Source organism: Notamacropus eugenii, chromosome 5, assembly GCF_028372415.1.
Source record: "Notamacropus eugenii isolate mMacEug1 chromosome 5, mMacEug1.pri_v2, whole genome shotgun sequence".
Classification (NCBI taxonomy): Eukaryota; Metazoa; Chordata; class Mammalia; order Diprotodontia; family Macropodidae; genus Notamacropus; species Notamacropus eugenii.
This window is the reverse complement of record NC_092876.1, coordinates 337,319,762-337,343,022: the sequence shown is the minus strand read 5'-3', so window position 1 is coordinate 337,343,022 and position 23,261 is coordinate 337,319,762. Positions and strand designations below refer to the sequence as shown.

The following is a 23,261-nucleotide window of genomic DNA, read 5'->3' as shown; positions in this document are numbered from 1 at the left end:
ATTTTTAAAATCTGTGCCATATAGGTATTTATTTTATCATTACTAAGGCTGCAAAAGTTACAGTAAAAAAGGCACAACACAATTTTTAAAGGTCAGTAATTTAAGAAGGCACAATTTTCAATCCCAGTACTAGTGAAAGAGACAATAGAAGAGGCCGATGATCAAGAATTATATTTAGACCAAGAAGAGGCTTTAATCCAATCCAACACTTTCATTTTAAAGATAAAAAAAGTGAGGCCAAAGAGAAAAATTAATTTTCCACAAATCACATAGCAAGTAGAGGATGGGATTTGAACTCATGGTCTTTCAAAGAATGATTGCTCCCCTAAATTCATCATAAAGGAGATAAACAGCCGTCCAACAAGATTAAGTGGCAGAATTTCTAGTTATAAATTAAATGGGAATAATCCATCCATTCATTATAACATTCTCTGACTGCCATCACTCTAATACAGGCCCTCATCATCTCATGTCTGCATTATTACAATAGATGGTGTTGTATCTGCCAGCCTCCTGCCTCTCTCTGCTCCAATCCCTCTTCCATGGAGCCACTAAAACGATTTTCCTAAAATGCAGGTCTGATCATATCACTCCCTAATTCAATAAACTCCAGTAGCTCTCCAGAGTCCTTCATAACCTAACTCCCTCTAATCTTCCCAATCTTCTTACACCTTACTCCCCAATAAGTACTCTTCAATCCAGTGAGACAGACGTTCATTACTCAGTTCCAGGCATTTTCTCTGTCTGTGGCCCATGCCAGGAACGCTTTCTCTTCTGTTTCTAACTATTGACCTCCTTCCTGGTTTCCTTTAAGTCTCAATTAAAATTCCACCTTCTACAGCAAACCTTTTCAAACCCCTCTTCAATCCAGGTTGAATTTGTATTCAATCCAGCTTGCTTTGTACCTATTTATTTGCATTCTATCTCCCCTATTCCTCCATGAGGACAGGAACTGTCTTGTCTTTTTTTTTTTCTTTTTTTTTGTATCTCAGCGCTTAGCATCATGCCTGGCACATAAAGACACCTAATAATTATTGATAATTGATTATTGACAAAGAATATTGACAAAGAAACTGATTTAAGCTTTGCACTAGTTAAAAAAAAAAATCAAGAAAAGAAAGAGTCCTGGTTAGAGTACTGGACTTGGAGTCACAAGGCCCTGGCTGTTCAAATCTTCTCTGTGACATGCAACTCATTAAAGTCGTAAGTTATAAGATGGGACTTCTGACATCTACCAAGTTATGGACCCAAAATAAAAGATCTCTGATGTACTGATTTGTCCATTAGAAGACTAAATGAGGTAAGCTGGCAGTTATAAAACAGGCCAAGACTAGAGAAGACAAGGATTTAAAGTCAAATATTTCAAATTCTGTTCTCTTTATACTACATTATACTGAAATTATGCATTAAGTTGAAATTCCATAGATGGGGGAGAGCCAAGAGATACTTTTAGAAATAGATGGAGGAGACTTTTGTTCACTGTCCAAAATCTGGCCAAAATAAAATGGAAAATCATAAACACCCAGAGATGTACAGAGACACTGAATGTACCAGTAAATGAAGGGAAGAGCAAATATTTAGAGAAGTAATATGGTGTAAAGGAAAGAAAAGTACATTTGAAGTTAGGAGACAACAGGATTTAAATCCCACCTCTGAAACTTACTGATTGGATAACCATGGATAAGTCATTTAACCTCTCTCAAAAAGTTTCCTCATCTATAAAAAGGGGAAAACTTACTTTGCTTATTATATGGTTTAAATGAAAATTTTTTAATGTAATCAATACATTATTTTGGCACAACAGATACTTTTCAAGTAACACTCAAACAACCCCTCATCCCTACCCACCTGCAACAAAGTACATTCCCTAAAAAGTTTATTGATTATTAGAAGAATTAATTAAAAAGGAAGGATATGTCCTTGAACTTTGCTAGTATGGCACTAACACTATTCTATTTCTTGAGTTAATTGTGCATATGGTTCTTTCAGCTCTGTTTTATTCATTTAGCAGACTTCATATAAATCTTTTCATATTTCCTCAAATTATTCATATTCCTCATTCCTTACATGACAAAAATATTATATTATTATACTACAATTTAAATAATCACTGGGGAATCATTGGGTACATTTTTGCTTCCAGCTTTTTGTTTTAACAAATAATGCTCTTTCAATATCATTGATTGGAGTTATACACCAAAGAGATTAGAGAAAGAGGAAAAGAACTCATACGCAGAAAAAAAAAGTTATGGAAGCTTCTTTTGTAGTTGGCAAAAAATTGGAAACTGAGGGAATACCCATCAAGTGGGGAATGGCTGAGTAAGTTATAGTATGTGAGTGTGATGCAATACCATTGTGCTGTAAGAAATGATGAAGGGGGATGGTTTCAGAAAAACTTGGGAAGATTTATGTGAACTCATGCAGAGCGAAAACCAGGAGAACAATCTACACAATAACAGCAATATTACAAAGAAATTCAACTCTGAAAGACTTAGTAGCTCTTCTCAACACAACGATCCATTACAATACCAAAGGGTTTGTGATAGAACATGCTATTCACTTCCAGAAAGAGAAATTATAGATTTAGAGTATAAACTGAAGCTTATTTTTCTCCTCTTTCTTTCTTGGGGTGGGAGAGGTGCAAAAATAGCTAATATGGAAATTTGTTTTCTTAACTATACATTATTTGTACTGTGTATTGGTCTTCTTGCCTTCTAAAAAGGCAGGGGAGGAGAGAAAGGGAGAGAATTTGAAACTGATTTTTTTAAGCCTCTGTGCTTAAAAAAAAACACCACAAAAACCCAAACCCCCAAATAAATAATGTTCTTTGAAAACTAAGCACTACAAAAATGCCAGCTATATTACTTCCTGTAGAACTACTATGAACTTAGCACCATATATACCATACCATATAGAGGTATAAGGTTTTACTTTTAATTTTAACAAATTCTGTCATCTACTTAGGAAGCAAGGCATGTTAAATAATCTCTGAATGAGATAGTATTACACGAAATTGCATTTTATATTAATAATAATAAAGTGATCAAATGTACCAATTATGTGGTATAGTACTACATATAGGCAGTTAGTCCCCCAAAAAACATTAAAGGGAGAAATTATCAAGTAGTTGTTGTGTTGGTATCTCCATCACAATATGCCCCAAACCAAGCTTGTTTTGTTCCCTTCCTAAGTATAAGAATCCTCCTGAGCTCTGCTCCACCAATTACTGCTCAGACTTCAAGAGTCAGTTTACCTACTGTCTCTTCTCTTTCCCTTCTCTGAACTTTCACAGGTTTTGTTAAAATTTCACCTTCCACCTCATATTCTAGTGTTCTGTTCGTGTCTCATCTCTCCCAATAAATAGATTTAAAGTTCCTTGGAGGCAAAAACTATGCTCATACATTGTATCCCCCAAGGACTTAAGCTAAGTGCCTTATACAAACTAGAGATACACAAAAATATTTGCTGAAAAGATGAACATGTGCTAGCATTGATAGATGTAAATTACCACTTTAGAAACATTCCTAGGTGTTTTTCCCTTTTGTCTGAGAGTTCTATAGATGGCAAAGAAGCTCATGTTAAATAAAACTGTGTACTTGATCTACTTGGGAATAGCCCAAGGAACTGTTAAATAGCCTGAGTGTAATTCGATCACAACAAATCTTTGCCTGGAAAAAATGCAATACAGGGGGTGACCTTTATTTGGAATCTTAAAAAAAAATCCATTTGGGCTGCAGAAGGGCTAAAAATATATGAGGACACATAATCTACACAGGAAGGAAAGCCTAAGTTAAATGGGATATTTCATTCACTCCCACTTTGGTGAGAGGGAGGGGGGAAAAAAGGCAGAGGATTCTCTCTTTTCTCCACTTACGTCCTAACTAATAAAAAAAAATTGGGTAGAAACTTTTAAAACCTGAATGATAAATAAATGGTGATTTTAAATTATAATTTTCAAGTGTTATGGAGAGATGCAACTCTTACCTTCAAGGAACTAATTTAAGAAAATGAGGCAATTTATGTATGGCAAAAACCTTTCAGAGAAAAAAGAAACTAGCAAATTAACATCAAGGACATTTTTCAGAAAGGGAATTATCTAACCCTTAAAATCTTTATATAAGAGCAAAAATTTTGATAAAAGAAAAAATAATGTAAAAAGTTTCCCAAGCAATCTTCAAAAGAAGAAATGCAAATATAAAAAGTCACATAAAACATCCATATGAACGAACATTCTAAATATAATAAACGAAATATAAATTAAAGCAACTCTGAAGTTTCACTTCCCACTCACTGGTTTGGCAAAGAAGACTGTTAACGTCAAGGAGACTATGGCAAGACAAACACACTGATGCACTACACTTCTGAAGCCATGAATTGGGCCAGTTCTTTTGGAGAAATGATTTGGCATAATACTAGAAAAGCAAATATACTGTGTCCCTTGATGCCCTTGGCATTTATCTGAAGGAGGTGAAAGACACAGGAAAAGGTCCCCCATGTACAAAAATATTTATAGCAGTCCTTTGTGTGGTAGAAAAGAAGTGGAAACAAAGGCAGTGCCAATGGACTGGGGAATGACTGAACAGTTAGTGGCATATGAATACAATAGAATATTAAAGTCCCATAATAAAAACAAATATAAAGAATTCAGGGAATCTTAGAAGACTAGTAACAGCTGAAGTAAAGGGAGCAGAATCAGGAAAACAATTTACACAATGACTACAATAATGTAAAGCAAAACACCACTGAAGACATCCAGTCTCTGGCCATGCAGCGACTTGGACTTCTCAAGACTGAAAGTGAAGGATGCTGCACCTGCCCACATCTCCCCTTCTTCTGGGTGGAGAGGTGGTGGACTCATTTAGAGTGTGAGTTCCAGCAACGTACTGCTGTGCACCTGTTTTTCAGTAATGCCCCCCAACACTGACTGTTGCCATATTTGCCAGTTTGCAGGGTATGAAGGTACAGCCTCAAGGTTGTTTTGATTTGCATTTATATTATTGGGGGTTTCAAGTATTTTTTCATTTATGAATACAGTGTAATTCTTTGGATAAATGTTTGTTCCGATCCTTTCTGAACAATTTATCTGTTGGGGATTGGCTACTAGTCTCTCTCTCTTAATGTCTCTGCAGAAACTTTTCAGTTTGAAGTAATCAATATTATCCATCCTATCTTTGTAATTACCTCTATCTTTCATTTGATTAAGAACACATCTCATACCCATGACTGTAAGGGGTATTTCTGCTCTTCTAATTTTTTTTAGTATTATCTTACACATTTAGAACACACTAGGGAACAGGGTGTAAGTTGTTGGTCTCAGTCTAGTTTCTGACAGAAAGCTTTCCACATTTCCAAGTAGTTTTTGCTAAGTAGGCAATTTTTCCCTAGGTAATTTATGTCTTCTACTTTATCGAACACTGGGTTATTGAGTTCTATTGTTTCCAAATCTCCCATGTCTGTTCCACTAATCTATCTCTCAATTCTTTAATTAATAACAGATGGTTTTGATGAGTGCTGTTTTACAATATGGTTTAATACCTGGAAGTACTTTTCTTCCTTTACCCTTACTTTTTTTTCATCATTTCTCTTGATATTCTAGATCTTTTTTATTTTTTTAATCAGGTTCTGTACAGTATCCTCCACATAATTTGACTAATCTAGCATTAAAAGTGCAGATTTTAGAAGTACTGTCATTTTTATTATCTTGACATGGCCCAGTCATGAGCACTGAATATTTCTCTACTTATTTAGGTTATCCTTTATTTCATCAAGGAGCACTTTGTAAACTGAATCTATACAAGTCTTTTGTGTGCTTGGGGAGGTTTATCTGCAGATATCTTATGTATTTGGTAATTATTTGGAATGGGTTTATCCTTTCTAATATTGTTTCTTATGTTTTAGTATTACATAAAAATGTTGTGGATTTCTGAGTATTTTGTAGCCTACAACTTTACTGAAGCTATTAATTGACTCAATTGTGTTTTTGCTGGCAATACTCAATGCTGGAAAGGTAGAATGATAGGCATACTAATACACTGTTGATGAGGCTATGAATGGTACAACTTTTGGGAAAGTAATATGGAATTATGCAAATAAAGTGACTAAAATGTCTATACCCTTTGAACTAGAGACTACATTACTGGACTATCCCAAGAAAGAAAACGCCATATACTCCAAAATATTTAGAGCAGCACTTTTTGTGATAGCTAAGAATTGGAAACAAAGCATATACCCATTAATTGTGAAATGACTGAACAAATTATGGTACATGAATATAATGGAATATTATGTGCCACAAGAAATGCTGGGTGGGATGAATACAGAGAAACATGGAAAAATCCATATGAACTGATGCAAAGTGAAGTAAGCAAAGCCAAGAAAACAATATACGTATTAACTACAACAATGTAAATGGAAAGAACTACACACCAAAAAAATCAAAATATAAAAATAACAAAATTATAAAGAACAATTAGGATTTGAAAGAAGAAATATGAGAAGACATAACCCCAATCTATTCCTTTTAGAGGAAGGAGACCCATAGTTGTTACACATTGCACATAATTTTAGACTTTTTTAATGTATCAATCAATCAGCTGTGCTTTTTTTTCTTTTCTATAAAGTATTATTTATGTGGAATTGTTCTCTGGGAGGAGAAGAAGGAGAGGAATACATGGGATACTGTAGCATTACAGGAAGCAGAAATATCAATAAAAATTATTTTACAAAAGAGAGAGAACATGAATGCCTTAAAAGCAGAGACTGTTAATTTGCTATTTGTACCTCATGGCTTGGCACAGAATGATCAGTGAATACATTTTAGTTAATTCATAGGTTTAGAAAAAGGAATAGTGAGACAAGGTCAGTTGGTGAGTTTGCACAGCCCTCACTCAAATCAAAGCCAATTGCAAGTCATGTTATTTCCCTGACGTCATGGTCCTCTTCAAGAACTAAGGACAAACCACAACCAGTGAGTAGTCTGAGTTGCCTGAACAGGGACTTGGCTGGCCAGTTCCAGCGGAGCAATTCAGCTCATCCTCTCCTGCCTTCTCTGTCCTGTCCTCTCCTCTCCCCTTACCTGAGGGTGTTCTGACCAAGGGAAGGGAATTTTTGATGGACGAAAGCTACCTAGTTAACCTGGGGTTTACTGGATAAATTTCTTTCTCAGAGACCAATCCTTAAGTCCAATTCACTCTGGATCTCCTGGATTGGACAGCACTAAGTCCCTGCCCAAGCACCATTTAATGGTTATTTTTTGGGCCCTCCTGGCTCAGAGTGAACATAAATAGTAACTATTTCTCTTTTGGTCAGCAACCCTGAGGGTCTTTCCCTCCCAGCTTGATTTTTTTTTTAATTAAAAGTGCCATCCTTTGACTCAATTCTTAAAATCCATTAAATGTGTGTTGCCTCACTCAAAGTGAGAAATTAAAAAAAACTTAGCTTTAAAGAGTCAAGGTTTCCCACTGCATCCTGGGCCATCTCCAGGTGTCCTGACAGATATCAGGCTACTGGACCCAGATGGCTCTGGAAGAAAAAGTGAGGCTGGTGACTTTGCATAGCCCTAGCTCACTCAAATCAAAGTTAATTGCAAGTCATGTCTGCATCTCCCTAATGTCATGATTCTTTTTGAGAATGAAGGACAAACCACAACCACAATTCTTCTATTAAAAGAGAGGATTCTATTGGGGAGTGTGGGGAGAAATATAAGGAGATTTTCCATCCTTTGTTTTCAAAGAGGACCAATGACACCACAGAGTGATGTCTTGATTTGTGAGAGAATTAAATTTAAAGGAAGTCAAATTGCCCAAAGTTTTCAGCCTCAATCTCCCAAAGTAACTGAAGTCCAGTGGCAAGACAAAGGTCAGGACAAACTAGCAATGGCCAAGGGTGCAGTAGATGCCCTTGGAATCTTCAAGGCCTGACCACACTCTAAGCACTCTACACCATCTGTTTCTGTCACCTTCATGGACTATGGAACAAACTGTTCTCATCTGCCATTCTACTGGGAGTTTTCACGTGCTTGGGGTAGATATGCCCCTAACTCACCGATGGGTCTGTGGCCCATAAGTTACCTTCAACCTGATTTAGCCCATCTGCTTAACTGGTTTGCCAGAGTGTGATCACTGTGCATGCTACAGTTTCTTGGAAACACAGGTCAAAGTTTAATGCCAGTTGGATACCAAAGGTGGGTAAGCAGCCCTGAAAAGGGTTTGGCAAGTCCTCAAACTAGAGGTGCTAATCGTATAGGAAGGAATACAGTTACTAGAAAGTGACAGTGATGTTTTTTAAAAGCACAATAAGTTATTTTTATAATAATATCAAGGTTCCTCATCCCTGTGTCCTGGAGTGATTCCAATTAATTCAACAAGTCTTAGGTCAGTATTGTGCTTGATAAGGTAGAGGAGGGGCTGATAAGTAGAGGAGGGAAGAAGAGAAGAAGAATGTTTAAAAAAAAGATAAGAAATTCAGATAAAAAGAAAGTAGAGCAAAGACAGCATATGGAAGCTCCTCACACTGGTCCAATAACAGTAAGTCATGGGAAAGGGATTTATTTAATGAACAAAATAGAGAAATAAGGTGATTAATTATGATGGTATATAATGTAACACATTAGGTTTATAATATATATATACAAATACATGTGTGTGTGTGTGTATATATATATATATATATATATATATATATATATATATATATATATATAAATATACAATTTATGTTCAGTCGTTTTCAGTTATGCCCAATTCTTGTGACCCCATTTGGTTACTGGATACTGGAGTAGTTTGACATTTCCTTCTCCAGCTCACTTTACAGATGATGAAACCGAGGCAAACAAGATTAAGTGACTTGTCCAGGGTCACATGGCTAATAAGTATCCAAGGCCAGATTTGAACTCAGGAAGATGAGTCTTCTTGACTTCAGGCCCAACACTCTATCCACTGTTCTACCTAGCTACTCCCAAGATAACAAACTGGAGAAAGGGAAGAATAGATTTATAAACATACATACTCTAAGAAAAATTGTCTAAGAAAAAGACAATTTAAGAGAAAGCCTGTGTGTTAAGTACAAACAAGAATGGTGATTGTCACTTCTCTTTGTACATCCTTATCACATTCCTCACATCTTGTGCCTTCTTTTTCTTTCTCAGTAAATGATTTCACATCCCTCTTTACTGAGAGATACAGACATAATTACCTCAATTTCCAACCTTTTTACGTCAAAGTTTCTTTATATCTTCACTCATCTTATCTTACTTATCTCCTGTTTCAAAGGAAAAGGCACCCTTCCTGAAGGCCCAATATACTCAGAATCCTCTGGGATTTTGCTCCCTTGATCACCATTTTCTTGTGTGTTGTTTTTCTTTGTACTCATTTCTTTTGAACTGCCTGCAAACAACCTCAAGAAAGTCACAAGTGAGAGGAATTGCTTACTTGCTTGCTAAAGATTTTTTATGAAGCTAGCATGAAGTGGGTAGACTGGCTGACTTGGAATCAGAAAGACCAGGGTTCAAATCTCATCTCAGCCTTGCTCTGAATCATCCTGAGTAAATCACTTACTATCTCTAGGCCTGTTTCTTTAAGTGTAAAATGAAGCAGTTGTGCTCAATGACCTCTAAGGTCTCTTCTGGCCCTAAATATAAGAGTTTATGATCCCATAAAACAGGAAAAGTAAAAAAATCAGTTGAACCTGGCAACAAGATTGCTAAATTGTATGTATTTTCCTATCTGGTATATGATATTCAAACTTATGGCCTGACAACTTGAGTTTCTGAAAAGATAAATCCAGGATAAAAAGGGAGCTAAAGTTCATGGCCTATGACCAAGCCCTACAATCTAATCTTCACACCCAGGGGTGGGTAATTTTTACCATCTTTACCTTATCTGTGTCAAGAAGATTACAAATCTTCTCCCTCAGTTCAGCTAGTTCAGTTCCATTCCCCTTCCTTCTAGATTCTAGAATCTAGAAGCTCTGTCCCAAAGTGGTCCTGAGATAATTTAAATAAGCCTACCCAGATACCCTGAAGGAAAACAGGGGAATGTGGGATAAGACAACCAATACGGAAGAAGTAGCTCCTGAACTACGAAACTAAAGGAGCTAAGGAGCGCTGATGCAAGGAGACAAAAAATCCTAAATCTCCCCTAACCAGTATAGGGTTGAAGATAAAAGTCTCTTTTAAATGGCATAAGAAGGGAATAGAATCACAGCATCCCCAAGAGTGCTATGGCATGGAAGGATAGGTGCTATGGGACCGAGATACAGAAGAAAAAGTTTTGTTTTGTTTTTCAATCAGAGACACTCTGGCCTAGGATGCTTGCTTCCATACTGGCCAGAGGTTAAAGAAGTGATTCCTTGGCATAGGCAAGTAAAGATCACCATCTGCTGGAGAGTTACACAATTGCAGAAATGTCAGCAAAGGATCTGAGTTACACAAGACAGCATGCTAATAACTGAGCTAAAGGAAGCAAAGTTCCAGTACTGCTGTCACTGAAGCCAAAGAAAGCTGATCCAGCAAAGTAGTGAAGAAATCTTGGGGGAGAGACCACCACTTGTTGGGAGATAAAGGTGGCTACAGGAGACAGAAAGTGGATTCCCCTCTTGCAGCTGTATAAAACATGGGAACTATATGGGTCTTAACTCTCTATGGGATCAGATGCTAGTCCTTTCTCTGTCCATTAAGCTGTAATTAGTGACAGTGAATGTTTATAAGAGAAGTTAGTGACAATTCTTGGGGGATACTACTACTGTTTCATATGAATCAGAAAAGTGAGCTCCTCGTGGAAATCAGGAATAGGAAAGACCATCCAACTTAAGGGCTACATCTGTTATTTAGATTTTTAAAGTTATTTTTCTAATAACTTTTTGTGAGAATTTTATTTAAAGATTTAAATGGAGAGTAGGAAGCATCAACAATTGTTGTTGTGTTTGTCCTTTATTCTCAAAGAGTTCCACAACATCAAGATGATAACATGACTTGCAGTTGACTTTGATCTGAAGTGAGGGAAGGTTGTGCAAGGTCACCAACCTCACTGTGTTCTCCTGAGCCATCTGGGTCCAGTGGCCTGATATTCATCAGGACAACTGTAGATGGCCCAGGATGCAAGGTGTGACCCTGGCCCTTTTATGCTAAGGTCTTACCACATTCTCACTTTGAATGAGATACACCCATTCAATGAATAGGCTTCTTGAAGTTACTCAAGGGATGGCCCTTTTAATAAAAAAAAAATCAAACTGGGAGGGGAAATCCCTCAGTGTTCCTGGGTAAAAAAGAAACAATTACTTTTTGGTTATTACATTCACTCTGTGCTAGGTGGGTGGGGACTTGTCTAGCCTATGGGCTCCAGAGTGAATTGGGTTTAAGGCTTGATCTTCGAGCAAGAGATGTAGCCAGTAAACTGAAAAGGAACAAAGGCAGCTTTTGGCCAACAAGTGTACCTTCCCTTGGCTGGAACACTAGGGGAAGGGAGGAGAGGAGCTGCTACTCACTCATAGGTTGTGCCTGTCCTTTGTTCTTGAAGAGGACCATGACATCAAGATGATGACATGACTTGCGGTTGACTTTGATTTGAACGAGGGAGGGCTATGCAAGGTCACCAACCTCACTTTCTTCTCCTGAGCCATCTCAGCATCAACAATAAATCCAGCTGGATATCCCAGATCTGAACCAAAGTAATTTTAGATGACTTTCTTTTCTAGGCTTCTCCATAGAAGTCTTTGTGAAAGAGATGCATCCATCTCAATTTGACACAGCACAAAGTTCAAATCTGGCCTCAGAAACTAACTATATAACCCATGGCAACTTACTTAATCTATTTGCCTCAGTTTCCTCATCTGTATAATGGAGTTAATAATAGCATTACCTTTCAGTGTGGCTGTGAGGATCAAATGAGTTAATTTTAAAAACATACCATTCTCATGAAAAGAATTCAAAGACAGAGTGAGCAGAGGAAGGTGGTTTATTTTACACGTCCCGGGAAGTGGGTGCTATTCGCAAAGAACATTCACACAGTACAGAAGCAAGAACAGGTTTTAAATACTGTTAGGGTGGTCATAGGGTAGACACAGTCAGGATTGGTCCATACTCCTCAGTTATCACCTTTCTGATACTTCCATTACATACATGTTTCCCCTCCCAGATTATGGGACCTGTTCAGAAAATGGAGGGATAATTTCACGTGAGGTGTGTCAGTTAATATTAATAAGGCTCATTAAGCAAGCACACTTTGATCCTAGTGGCTCTTGCTTTAAATGTCCTTTTGTTAACCTCTCAATTCTTAAGCCCTCTTCCTTCGGGTCAGAGTCCACAGCTAAAGTATGTAGTCCCAACTCCCTCACTGGATGGTTAGTCACTAAGTAGAAAGTGATGGGTCCCACATGGGGAGGGGGCTGGTTTCTTTACTATTTGCTGTGGAAGCAGAACAATGAAATTCCTTTCTCAGAGGTAACAATGGTAAGATGCTTAACATAGTGCCCAGCAAATAGTAAGCACTATATAAATGTTAAGCTATTGTTGCCTAAGCCCTCTTGAAAAGACTGACAAATCCCGGAACTAAAATCATTGCTTTGAGCCTTGTGAAAGTTAATGCTTTTAAGAGGAGCTAACCCTTGATGGACAATGTTATTCAACCTGAGTGGGAGCTGTGAATCAGAAAAATGAAAGGTCCCAAAGTAATTACTATAACTCATCAGAACTGTTAACTAAAATTCTTGCTATGTCAAGGCAGCTATCAGTCCAGTTCCAAAATAATTCAATAGATCAATGACCAAATTGTATGTGTGTGCGTGTGTCTGCATGTGTGTGTGTGTGTGTGTGTGTGTGTGTGTGTGTGTGGTTTTACAGACCTCAAAGCACAAAATAAATGTTAACCATTATTATGTCGTTTTCTGAGATACAGTTCCAGGACAAAGCCACTTGTCTATTATTCTTTTATATTTCATGTCCTACACATTATTGTAAGGGTGGACAAAATAATTCCTTTTTTTTCCATGAATAAGTATTAGGATATAAAGTTCATCTTTATAACTCCAATATCAGAAAGGAGAACTAAAATATTTACTCACTCCTATTCCCATATGATTTTTATTTCCTCTATGTCCCTATAAAGTTTCTTGTTCCATGTAACTTGTATTTGGCCTGCCAACATCTATTTAAAATGTTAAGTTTTTATGAAAGAAAGGCCTAGGCAAATGTGGGCAACAGTTTGGTCTGTGATAATGATCTGGTTCCAGTACAGTTTACTAGGTGACTTCTCCAGGCAGTTTTGAGGTCTATATTTTAGTAAAAGAATTTTTCATGTCAGTTAATAAAAGGCAGTGGTTGATATAACATCTAATTCTAGACACTAGTCATGTCTTATTAAGTACTAGATTTTCATAGCCTGCAGCGACATTATGCATAATTTCTACTATTTCCTTTAATGATCTGTATTTATTACTAAGGATCAATATTCTCCATTTTCAAATGGCAAAGACCTAGTCCTAAATTGCCATCATAACTCCACTAATTGTATCCTGTTTCCACAAATAAATATATGTAAATGAGCCATTTGTCCAGTGTCTTGTCTATGTTATCCCATAGGTCTACCACATGGGATCCCTTCTGATATGCTAAGGATTTCTTCACTTTTTCCTGATTTCAAAGGACACTGGGATACTCAGGGTATCATATGTCACCCCTTGTCAGGTGACCAGCCCATTTTCTCTTCCTGTCATAAAATTTACCTGATAATATCTTTTACTCTTGTGCTTCTTTAAAGTTCCTCAATGATCATTTGCTAAGGCTTGCTCACATTTGCCATGTAACTCTTCATTGCTCTCTGCACTTTCAATTCTTTGGAGAATAATGTGTCATGCCTAGCAGACATACCATAATGTCAGCAGAATATTGCACAAGTCTTCGTTGGCAATACATTGTAGCCTATTTTCACCCATCAAATGTTCATTTCATTGGCTCTTTGGGTCACCATAAATTTTGATCCTTGAGATTATTTTAGTCTTTATTTCCAATAATATGGGCAGAAGAATTTCTGAGGGGTCCACACAGTGATTTCTTCAAAGGGAGAAATTTCTGGTGCCAAATCCCAAACCATGATGCAGGTCAGCAATTCATCTTGTAACCTACAGTGTAAAAAGGGTTCCCTAATGCACTGAGCAGTTATGTGACTTGTCTATGATCCTACAGTTAGTATACTTTAAAGGTAGAACCCGGACCTTCCTGACTTCAAGGCCAACCTTCTATCTTGTGCACACTGCCTCTCATTGGAAGACTAAAGATGTGTTTTTGTTTCAGAAAGAAACTTAGGATTACTTAAGTACTGCACAATATTCCTAATGCAACCTAGTCCACATACTTCTTCCTTTCTAATTGAGCCCAACTCATAGTCCATCAGCAATGTCTATCCAACATACACATACTTATATACCAAGTAAACGGACTGTTCATTAAATTACACATTATAACCTTAAGGATAGGCTTTCTTTTATTCACTTCCTTTTTCCCAAAATTGATGAGTGAGATATAATAGTAAAACTAATTTGTAAGTACCTGTAGTGTTCCAGGATTTGATGTGATCAGCACAATTACTCATAAGATTAAGAATACCAAAAGAATAAAAAAAAATGTGAAGGAAGGTGGCCAAGCAGTACAACATCTCAAATTGTATTACAAACCAGTAATCATCAAAACTATCTGGTCCTGACTAAGAAACGGTAGTAGATCAGTGGTATAGATTAGGCAAGCAATATACTGTAGTAAATGACTACAGTAATCTAGTGTTTCACATAGGTCAAAATGCCAAGCTTTTGGGGACAAGAATTCACTATCTGACAAAAATTGCTAGAAAAACTGGAAAGCTGCAAAACTAGGTATAGACCAACATTTCACACCTTATACCAAGGTAAGGAGTAGGAAACTGGAGCTGGAGTAAGATTAAAGGAAAGAGTTATGTGGAGGTCAGGAACATGATACCAGAAATATTAGTGAAATGGCACTCTGTCTGATGCAGTCTATCTGCTCCCATGAAGCTTTGTCCTTTTAGTGTGGACAGAACATTCTCCACCTTTTCTATTCTCTGACATGCTCTAATATCCCTCACTGTCCTGTTGCACTGTTAGAATTATAATAAAGACATTATTCCTACTGATAGGCTGTCTTTATGAAACTTGTGGCTTAGTGATATAGCACTAATAGAAGACTCCTAAAAACTCTGAAATATGCATATCATGTGATGTTTCCTTGGTCATTTCCTCACTGGCACTGTTGCCTCCACAAGCTTGGGACAATCTGGATGAAATATTCTATTTATTTCACTATCAGTAGCAGTAGTGGAAAAGGCAATGGGGGATATAGATCAGGGTCAATAACCTACTCTTATGGTAAGAACCAGTCAAATACAGACTGCACACTAAGAAAAGTAATCCTAGCTGGCAGGCCATATAGTCATCAGAAAAAGCTACCAGTTTGACAGATGTGGAGATTATAAGAAAGTAGTTAGAACTTGTCCTGACATCCAGGGGCTCCCCAGGAGTGGACTGGTAGTCAGCTTCTCTTTACAACCACTCTGACTTCTAATAGGGTGTATTATCCTCAAATACAAGAACTAGAAAGATGACAGGGTCAGAATAACAATACAGCCCAGATCTCTTGCACACTACTCCAGGAAAGATTGAGGAAGAATACTAGACTAAATGGTAACAGAGAAATCCAAGGCCAAACTATAGTGGGTGCCTTTTCCCATTTTAGTTAAGAGGAAACTAGCCATGATCCGACAACACTGAAGAGGGGTTGCAGTTGGGCAGCTGGACACTACAGCTTTGTACCTTGGACAGGGAGCTCCTACAGATCTGGAGTGAGTCTACAGCTGTCTCACATTGATCCTTTCAACATAGCAACAGAAGCTGTGGGGTCAGCAGCTATCTGATGGAGCTCCAACCAGAGGTCAAGCCTGCTGCTGTATCACTTGCAAAGTCAGACTATGCCACAGACTTCTTAGGACATTGAGAGTCTATAGCTCTCTGTATTGAGCCACCCTTGAGGTCCCTGAGTTTAAGGTCTGGAGGAAGTAGTAGTAGGACTCTAGACAATACAGATTAGGAACAAAGAGGCCACATAATTCCTTGCAGAATTGTGCAGCACATGGTCCTGACACAAAGTCTCAGTTCTGGAAATGAGAAAAATAAATAAACAAACAAAAAAGTGAGTGATTCCACAACATCTAAAGGTAAAACTGCAAAAAAAAAAAAAAACAAAACACCACACAGCTTAGTAAAAAATTAGAATTCCTAGAAGAAATGAAGAGTTTTATGACATAAATAAAATAAGAGCTCTTGAGCTGATGTCAGCAAACTACTGACTGAAAGCCAAATCCGGCCTGCCCCACCCCCTTCCCTTCACCAGTTTTCAGTAAGGCCTTTCAACTAAGAACAGAGCCTACATGTTTTAGTACAATAAAATTTTATTTTAAAATATAAAATCTATCCTTATTTTCTGAACCTTAAAAAAACAAGCCATGCAACAGCAGTTTGCTGACTGATGCTCTAGAGGAAAGAAATGGAAAAGAAACGAGTGCTCCAGAGTAAAGACTTAGAAGGAGAATGAAGTTTATTTAGCACAGAAGGCCCAAGGTGGTACAAGATAAAGTGTCTGACCTATATTCAGGAAAACCTGAGTTGAAACCCAGTATCAGATAATTACTGTGTGACACTGGAGAAATAACTTAACCTGTCCTAGTCTCAGTTTCTTAATCTGTAAAATGGTGATAATTATAGCACTTACCTGTCTTATGAGGATTGAATGAGATAATATCTATAAAACACACTGCAAATGCTAGCGGTTATTATTGTCATTATTACTAATAACAATGTTGGTGGTGATGATAAAAAACTTTAAGTAACAGATTCTGAAAATTAGAATGGACTGAACAGAAATAAATTATTTTGAAACAACAAGAAATGGGAAAATAAAATAGAAAATGTAAGGTGTATCTCTAATAAAAAAACAAATGACCTGAGACACAAATCAAGGAGAAAAAAAATCTAAGTATGACTGGACTACATGAAAATTCTGACTGAAAAAGAAAACTGGATACCACATTTCAAGAAATAACAAATGAAAGCTGCATAGATCATTAGGACCAGAAGGCAAAGTGAAAATAAAAAGAAGCTACTTGTGACCTACTGAAATCCTAAAATTAAAACTCCTAGGAATGTCAAAGTCCAAATCCAGACATTCTTTATCAAAAAAAAAAAGAATACTCTGAACTGTTAGAAAGAATCAAGGAACCAAAGCAAAGACCACACAAAGACTTAGCAGTTGCCACTATTAAAGGAGAGGAGACCTTGGAACAAAATATTATAAAAGACAAAAGATAAAGTCTTACAATCAGGAAAAACTTACTTGTCAAATTGAGTATAATCCTAGAAGGGGAAAAAATGAACCTTTAATGAAAAAGAGAACTTTTAAGAATTTGTGATGAAAATGCCAGAACTGAGTAGGAACTTTGACACAAAAAGGTAAATAATACATTCAATCAACTGGAAGAGCCTACACAATGACGAACTGTTTATAACCTAATGGGGAAGAAACAAGTGTCCTTTTTGGAACCCCAGTTTCTTAAAGGCTCATACATGGAAGCTGAATAAGATAGTGGGTATGGGGGTGATTTATGTTTTGTGATCTACAGTAATAAAAAAGGAGGCAAAAAGGAATGCCCAAAGAAGAAAGAGGAAATGAGGAATTAGAAATTACTATTTGACATAATTGGGCTTTGTAAATAGAATATTATACATGGAAGAGGTGGGATAAGCAGACATCATTTGATTTTCATTTTTATCTAACCTTCTAACTAGATATAGAAGGTATGTGTGTAGACAGTGCATAAGTGAACACAGGCAAATATGAACACAAAAATGTGTATTACCTTTAACTTACCTAGGAAAGAAGTGAGAACTAAAAGAAAGAAGAGAAATAATAGGGAAGATACAGGGAAGGATTGGTGATAAACAAAATAAACTACAACCTCGGATAATAGATAGTGAAAGTGAGGTTTAATAAGAAAGAGAAAAGCAAAAACCTTCGATCAGAGTTTCAGCACGGGGAAGAGAAGAACTTCAGGAAAAAAAATGGGAAGAACTTTAGGGAGCAGAGGCAGACTACATCAAGTATAGATGACGAGTACAGAAAACATCATTCTCTTTTTAATAAGAAAGGAGTTATAAATAAAAGAGACAAAAACATTGAAAAAATAGGATGGAGGGAAATAGAAAATATCCATAATTATTAAGTAAATGGGATGAATCTATTCATTACATGGAAGAGGAAAACAAAATAATTTTAGAAGTGGTATCCAACAATATGCTGTTTTCATGAAACTCACTTGAAATAAAGATTCACACAGATTTTTAAGAAGGGACTGAAGAGAAATCTATTATGCTGCAGATGAACTCACAAAATTGGGGGGTGACAGTCATGACAGATAAGGTAACAGTAGAAGACTTGATTAGAAGACACAAATAGGGAAACTACATTAGCTCAAAGGCACTACAGAAAATTATAATCTATCTATATCAAAAGGCATAAAAGAATAAGTTAAACCACAGGAAGTAAAACTATAATACTGTACTCTTTTAAGGAGTACTACTATATTACTGTACTCCTATAATACTATACTTCCTCAATGTACTCTTTCAGATCTACATAAATCCAATAAGATAAAGAATAAAGCAGTTTAGGATAAAAGAAGGAAGGAAAGAAGCATTTATTATACATTTACTATATTTCAGGCACTGTGCTAAGAGCTTACAAATATCTCATTTGATCCTCAAAGCATCCCTGGGAAGTAAGTTTGATTATTAACTCCACTTTACAGTTGAGGTAACTGAAGCAGACAGAACTGAAGTTAACTGTCTAGGGTCACATAGATAGTAAGTGTCTCAGGGAGGACTTGAATTTAGGTCTTTCTGACTCTAGGACTAGTACCCTATCATTCACTGTGCCACCTAGGTGCCTCTGAACAGAATTTTAGAAAAGTTAGTTATTATAGGTCTATGATGATTACCGAATAACTGAAAGGAATACATTGTTCTTCAGCAGTGTATTAGACCTTTACAAAAATTAACCAAGCAAACACTTCACAGACAAATGTAACACCTTATAACAACTTTGACACACTTAAGAACTCTGACCAATGCAATGACCTATAATGACTCCAAAGAACTAATGATGAATTATGCTTCCTACCTCCTAACAAAACAGGTGATATACTGAAGAGGATATATGCATTTTTGGATACGAACAATTCAGGAATTTGTTCCACTTGATGATATATATTTGTCACAAGGGTTTTATTTTACTTAAATGCTTATTCATTCATTCATCTCATAAGTCATCAAATCTTGTTCATTATGCTAACTTTGGTGTTAGCTTTCTCTATCTCTTAAATGTTAACATTAGAATCAGGGAGAGAAAAAACCATTGTCTTTTCAGAGCCATAAAGTCTTCAGAGTACTGAGGGAATGAATTTATTCTGTTTTGAGGACCTAAAAAAGGTGGAAAAGGGAAAAAGAATACACTAGTGTAAAAAGGAAGAAGAAGGTGAAACTTGCTACTTCTCAAAAATAAGGCATAGAAAAAAAGACTATATAAACATGGAGGAAGGGGTGGGGTGAAGTGGGCATCAGATGAATTGCAGTTTTCTGAAATGAACAAAGGCAGACTGAACACATACATACACAGTTTAAAAATACTTCAAAGTCAACAGGGTTAAATAAGTGAGGATGGGAGGGGGTTAAAGAAAGAGAAAAGGGAGGATAAAGAAGTAGGAGGGTAAGTAAAAGGGAAGAATCTGAAGGAGTGTCTTAAAATGCTTCTTGGACAACTGGGAAGTAGTGAAATAAACTTTGTGTGTGAATATAATAGAGTATTATTGCACAATAAGAAATTACGACAGAGACATTTCAGAGAATCCAAGGAACCAATAATGCAGGGTGAAGTAGGCAATGGCAGAACAATTTACACAGGTATAACAAGACTGTACAGAGAACCAGCTTCGAAAGACTAAGAACTCAGATCGAGTCAATGACCAGCCATGTCTCTAAAGGACCTTTAATGAAACGTATTAGCCTGTTCCTGACAGAGAGGAGACACACATGAGGCAGATAATTTTTTGGACATTACTACTGGAAGGATTCATTATGCTTGACCACATTAATTGTTACAAGGATTTTGCTTTTCTTTCTCTCTATTTTTAAAAGGGGAAGAGTTGAGGCAGGGGAGGTTTGCAATAATGACGCCAAAAAAAGTGGGGGGGAGGGAAGGGGGGAATTGTAACTTTTTTAAAATATAAGGAAGAAAAAGAAGGAAGTCCAGAAGGAAACAGAAAAGGAAGACAGTACTGAAAGTAAAATGTAGGCTTTATTGTATAATGGAAAGAAGAAAAAAATAGGCATCATAGAATGGATTGACTTACAGTTCCAAAAGAAAATTTTCCTTTTCTCTTCTGCTACATATATGGAAATTTGAGGGTATTAAAGTTTAGAATGTTAAAGTTGAAGATGATTTGTTGATGAAGATATAAAGGATACTGAAATATGGACAAAAGTATTTGCAAGAATGGAAAGCTCTTCAGAAAACAAAAATTTGGGGAACTAAGATGAATTTCTGATGATGAATATGCGAAGCTACAAGTGCATAAAAAGATGCATCGGTTACAATCCACTTTTACAGATCAAGCATACAAATGTATTTGTTGTTTATCTTAGTCTTCTAGTAAGAAAGTTTACATAAATTAAAATTGTTAAAGCTGTTGTGAATAGTTGTATTCAACACTACTAAGAGAGAGAAAGGGAATTCTCAGTGAAAGACATTCCAAATCCAAAAGAATCAAGTTATAATAGTAGAACAATGGGCATCTGATTATTAGACCTTGGGGATATAGTCAGTTTTATAGAAAAAGTAGAACTTTAAAGTTAGAGTTCATTATTCTTCAAATAATCCTTTCCTCCTAGTCGTCCCTTATCAATATCTATCACAGGAGTGGTTTCTCAAGGGGTAAAAGATACGTATCTATGCAATATTAGTGTGGCATGCAAAATGTTGCACAAAGATGGTTGCACATCCATTAAAAAAAAAACTACCACACAGCAGAATGCAAGGGAATAAATAAATGAAGTCTTAGAATAACATCACTGAAATTGCTGACCCTATCCTCACAGTGAATAACCATCAAAATATATAAAAATGATCAATCCCACTACCCTTTCTCTGTTATCTTATAAGCAGAAAAAATTGATACAAAATAACAACAAAACTTACCTGTATTGCCAGCCAGTGACAAGGTTGGTATACTTCATCAAATAGCCACACACATTTTCCATGTGATCACTGTTTCAAAAATAAGAAGAGAGTCAACCATAAAACACTGAAAACCAAAAGAAATCCCAAGAAGCATACTATGCAGCTGTGAAAACAGCCAAAGTCAGCTGTACTGTCTATAAATGGCTCAAATAATATTAGAAGAAAAGTGTAAAGTCGTTTTTTAAAAATCAGACATTAAGTTTAACAAAACTTATAGCCACAGAACTTTACTTAAATCAGCATTTTTCAAACAAAGCTTAGTTATATTAATGGAATGGCTGTAAAAATATAGCAAAGGTAAAGCCAATGTTTTCTTTTTTTTTGTCCAGAATTGTAATTTCATTGGTGCAGAGAATTCCTTCCAAGGAAACATGCTTCATTTATGCGGACCAGAAACTTATGCAAACAATAGTCTTTGAGAACTGCCTAACTTTGGGGGGAAGAGAAGTACTGAGAGTTACAGAATTAGTCTGAATCAGAGGTATGTGAATCTGGGTTTTCCAAACTATGGGAATAGCTCTCTCCTCACAATTCCATGCTGTCATATTACAAAAATAAAATAAAAGAAAGACATTACAAATTTCATTGATCCTGAAATAAGTTGTTACTCCACTATCAGAAACCTCCCCTCTGCTTATAAAAAAGTATCTGTGGCAACTTAAACATCATGGTACCTTTTAATAAAGGGATGCCTTCATTTGTTTCAGTCATTTACATTAAGAATTCCAAAAAAATAGAGTTGTCAATCCTTAAACTGTCACCAAGTAATTATATAAATGTTCTATAAAACATTCCCTCTTCTGGTAATATTACAACACAATAAAGTTTCAATTAAATGGCACCCAGAAAATCAAGTATTTTACATGACTTTTAGAAATCGTTACTTGAGTCAAACACTAATGCACTGTTGGTGAAATTATATTCTGATTCAACCAATCTGAAGAGCAATTTGAAACTATTCTCTTTGACTAAGCAATAGCACTATTAGGTCTATATCCCAAAGAGATAAAAAACAAAAAGGAAACGAACCTATACGTACAAAAATATTTATAGCAGCTTTTTTAGTGGCGGTAAAGAATGGGAAACTGTTCATCAACTGGGGAATGGCTGAACAAGATGTATATATAATTGTGGTAGGATACTACTGTGCTATAAGAAGTGATGAGCAGGATGCTCTCAGAGAAACCTGGAAAGAGTTGCATGAACTGGTACAAAGTGAAATGAACAGAACCAGGAGAACATTATATACAGTAATAGCAATATTGTATGATGATCAACTATGACCCAAGACAATTCTGAAGGACTTACAATGAAAAATGCTATCCACATCTAGAGAAAGAACTGATGGAGTCTGAATGCAGATCAAAACATACTTTTTCTTTATTTTTCTTGTGTATTTTTTAATCTGTGTTTTCTTTCACAAGATGACTAACATGGAAATATGTTTTACATGACCACACATATAACGTATACTAAATTGCTTGCCTTCTCAATAGAGCAGGGGGTAGAGGGAGAGAAAATGGAATTTTTTAGAATTTTTTAAATGAATGACAAAAATTGTTTTTACATGTCATTGGGGAATAAAATGTTAATTTTTCTAAAAAAGAAATTTATTCATTGAGGGTCATAAGTCAAAAAGAGTTAAAGCCCATAATAACAAAATCACAGATTCATAACTGGAAAGGATCTCAGAGGTCATCTAGTCCAACCCCTTCATTTTATATATAAAGAAACTGAGGCTCAACTGAGGCTCAAACTGAGGTTAAATGCCTTGCCCAAGGTGAAACAAGTGGAAGAGCCATGATTTAAACTTAAATTTTATGACTCCAAATTCAGAGCTCAAAAGTCAAAAAATAAAAGCAAAACAAATATTAGAAATTCCACACATACTTCCAAATAAAAAGATTTGTAAGGG

At 36.2% G+C, this 23,261-nt stretch overlaps 1 protein-coding gene across 1 annotated transcript in view; it reads right to left on the bottom strand.

The window, feature by feature from the left end:
- Positions 1 to 23,261, bottom strand: part of OSBPL11 (oxysterol binding protein like 11) — a 90,526-nt gene that overhangs the window by 54,151 nt on the left and 13,114 nt on the right. The window contains exon 2 of the mRNA XM_072613731.1: positions 21,305 to 21,373. Within this exon, the coding sequence (XP_072469832.1) occupies positions 21,305 to 21,373 (69 nt within the window). The remainder of the gene's footprint in view (positions 1 to 21,304; positions 21,374 to 23,261) is intronic.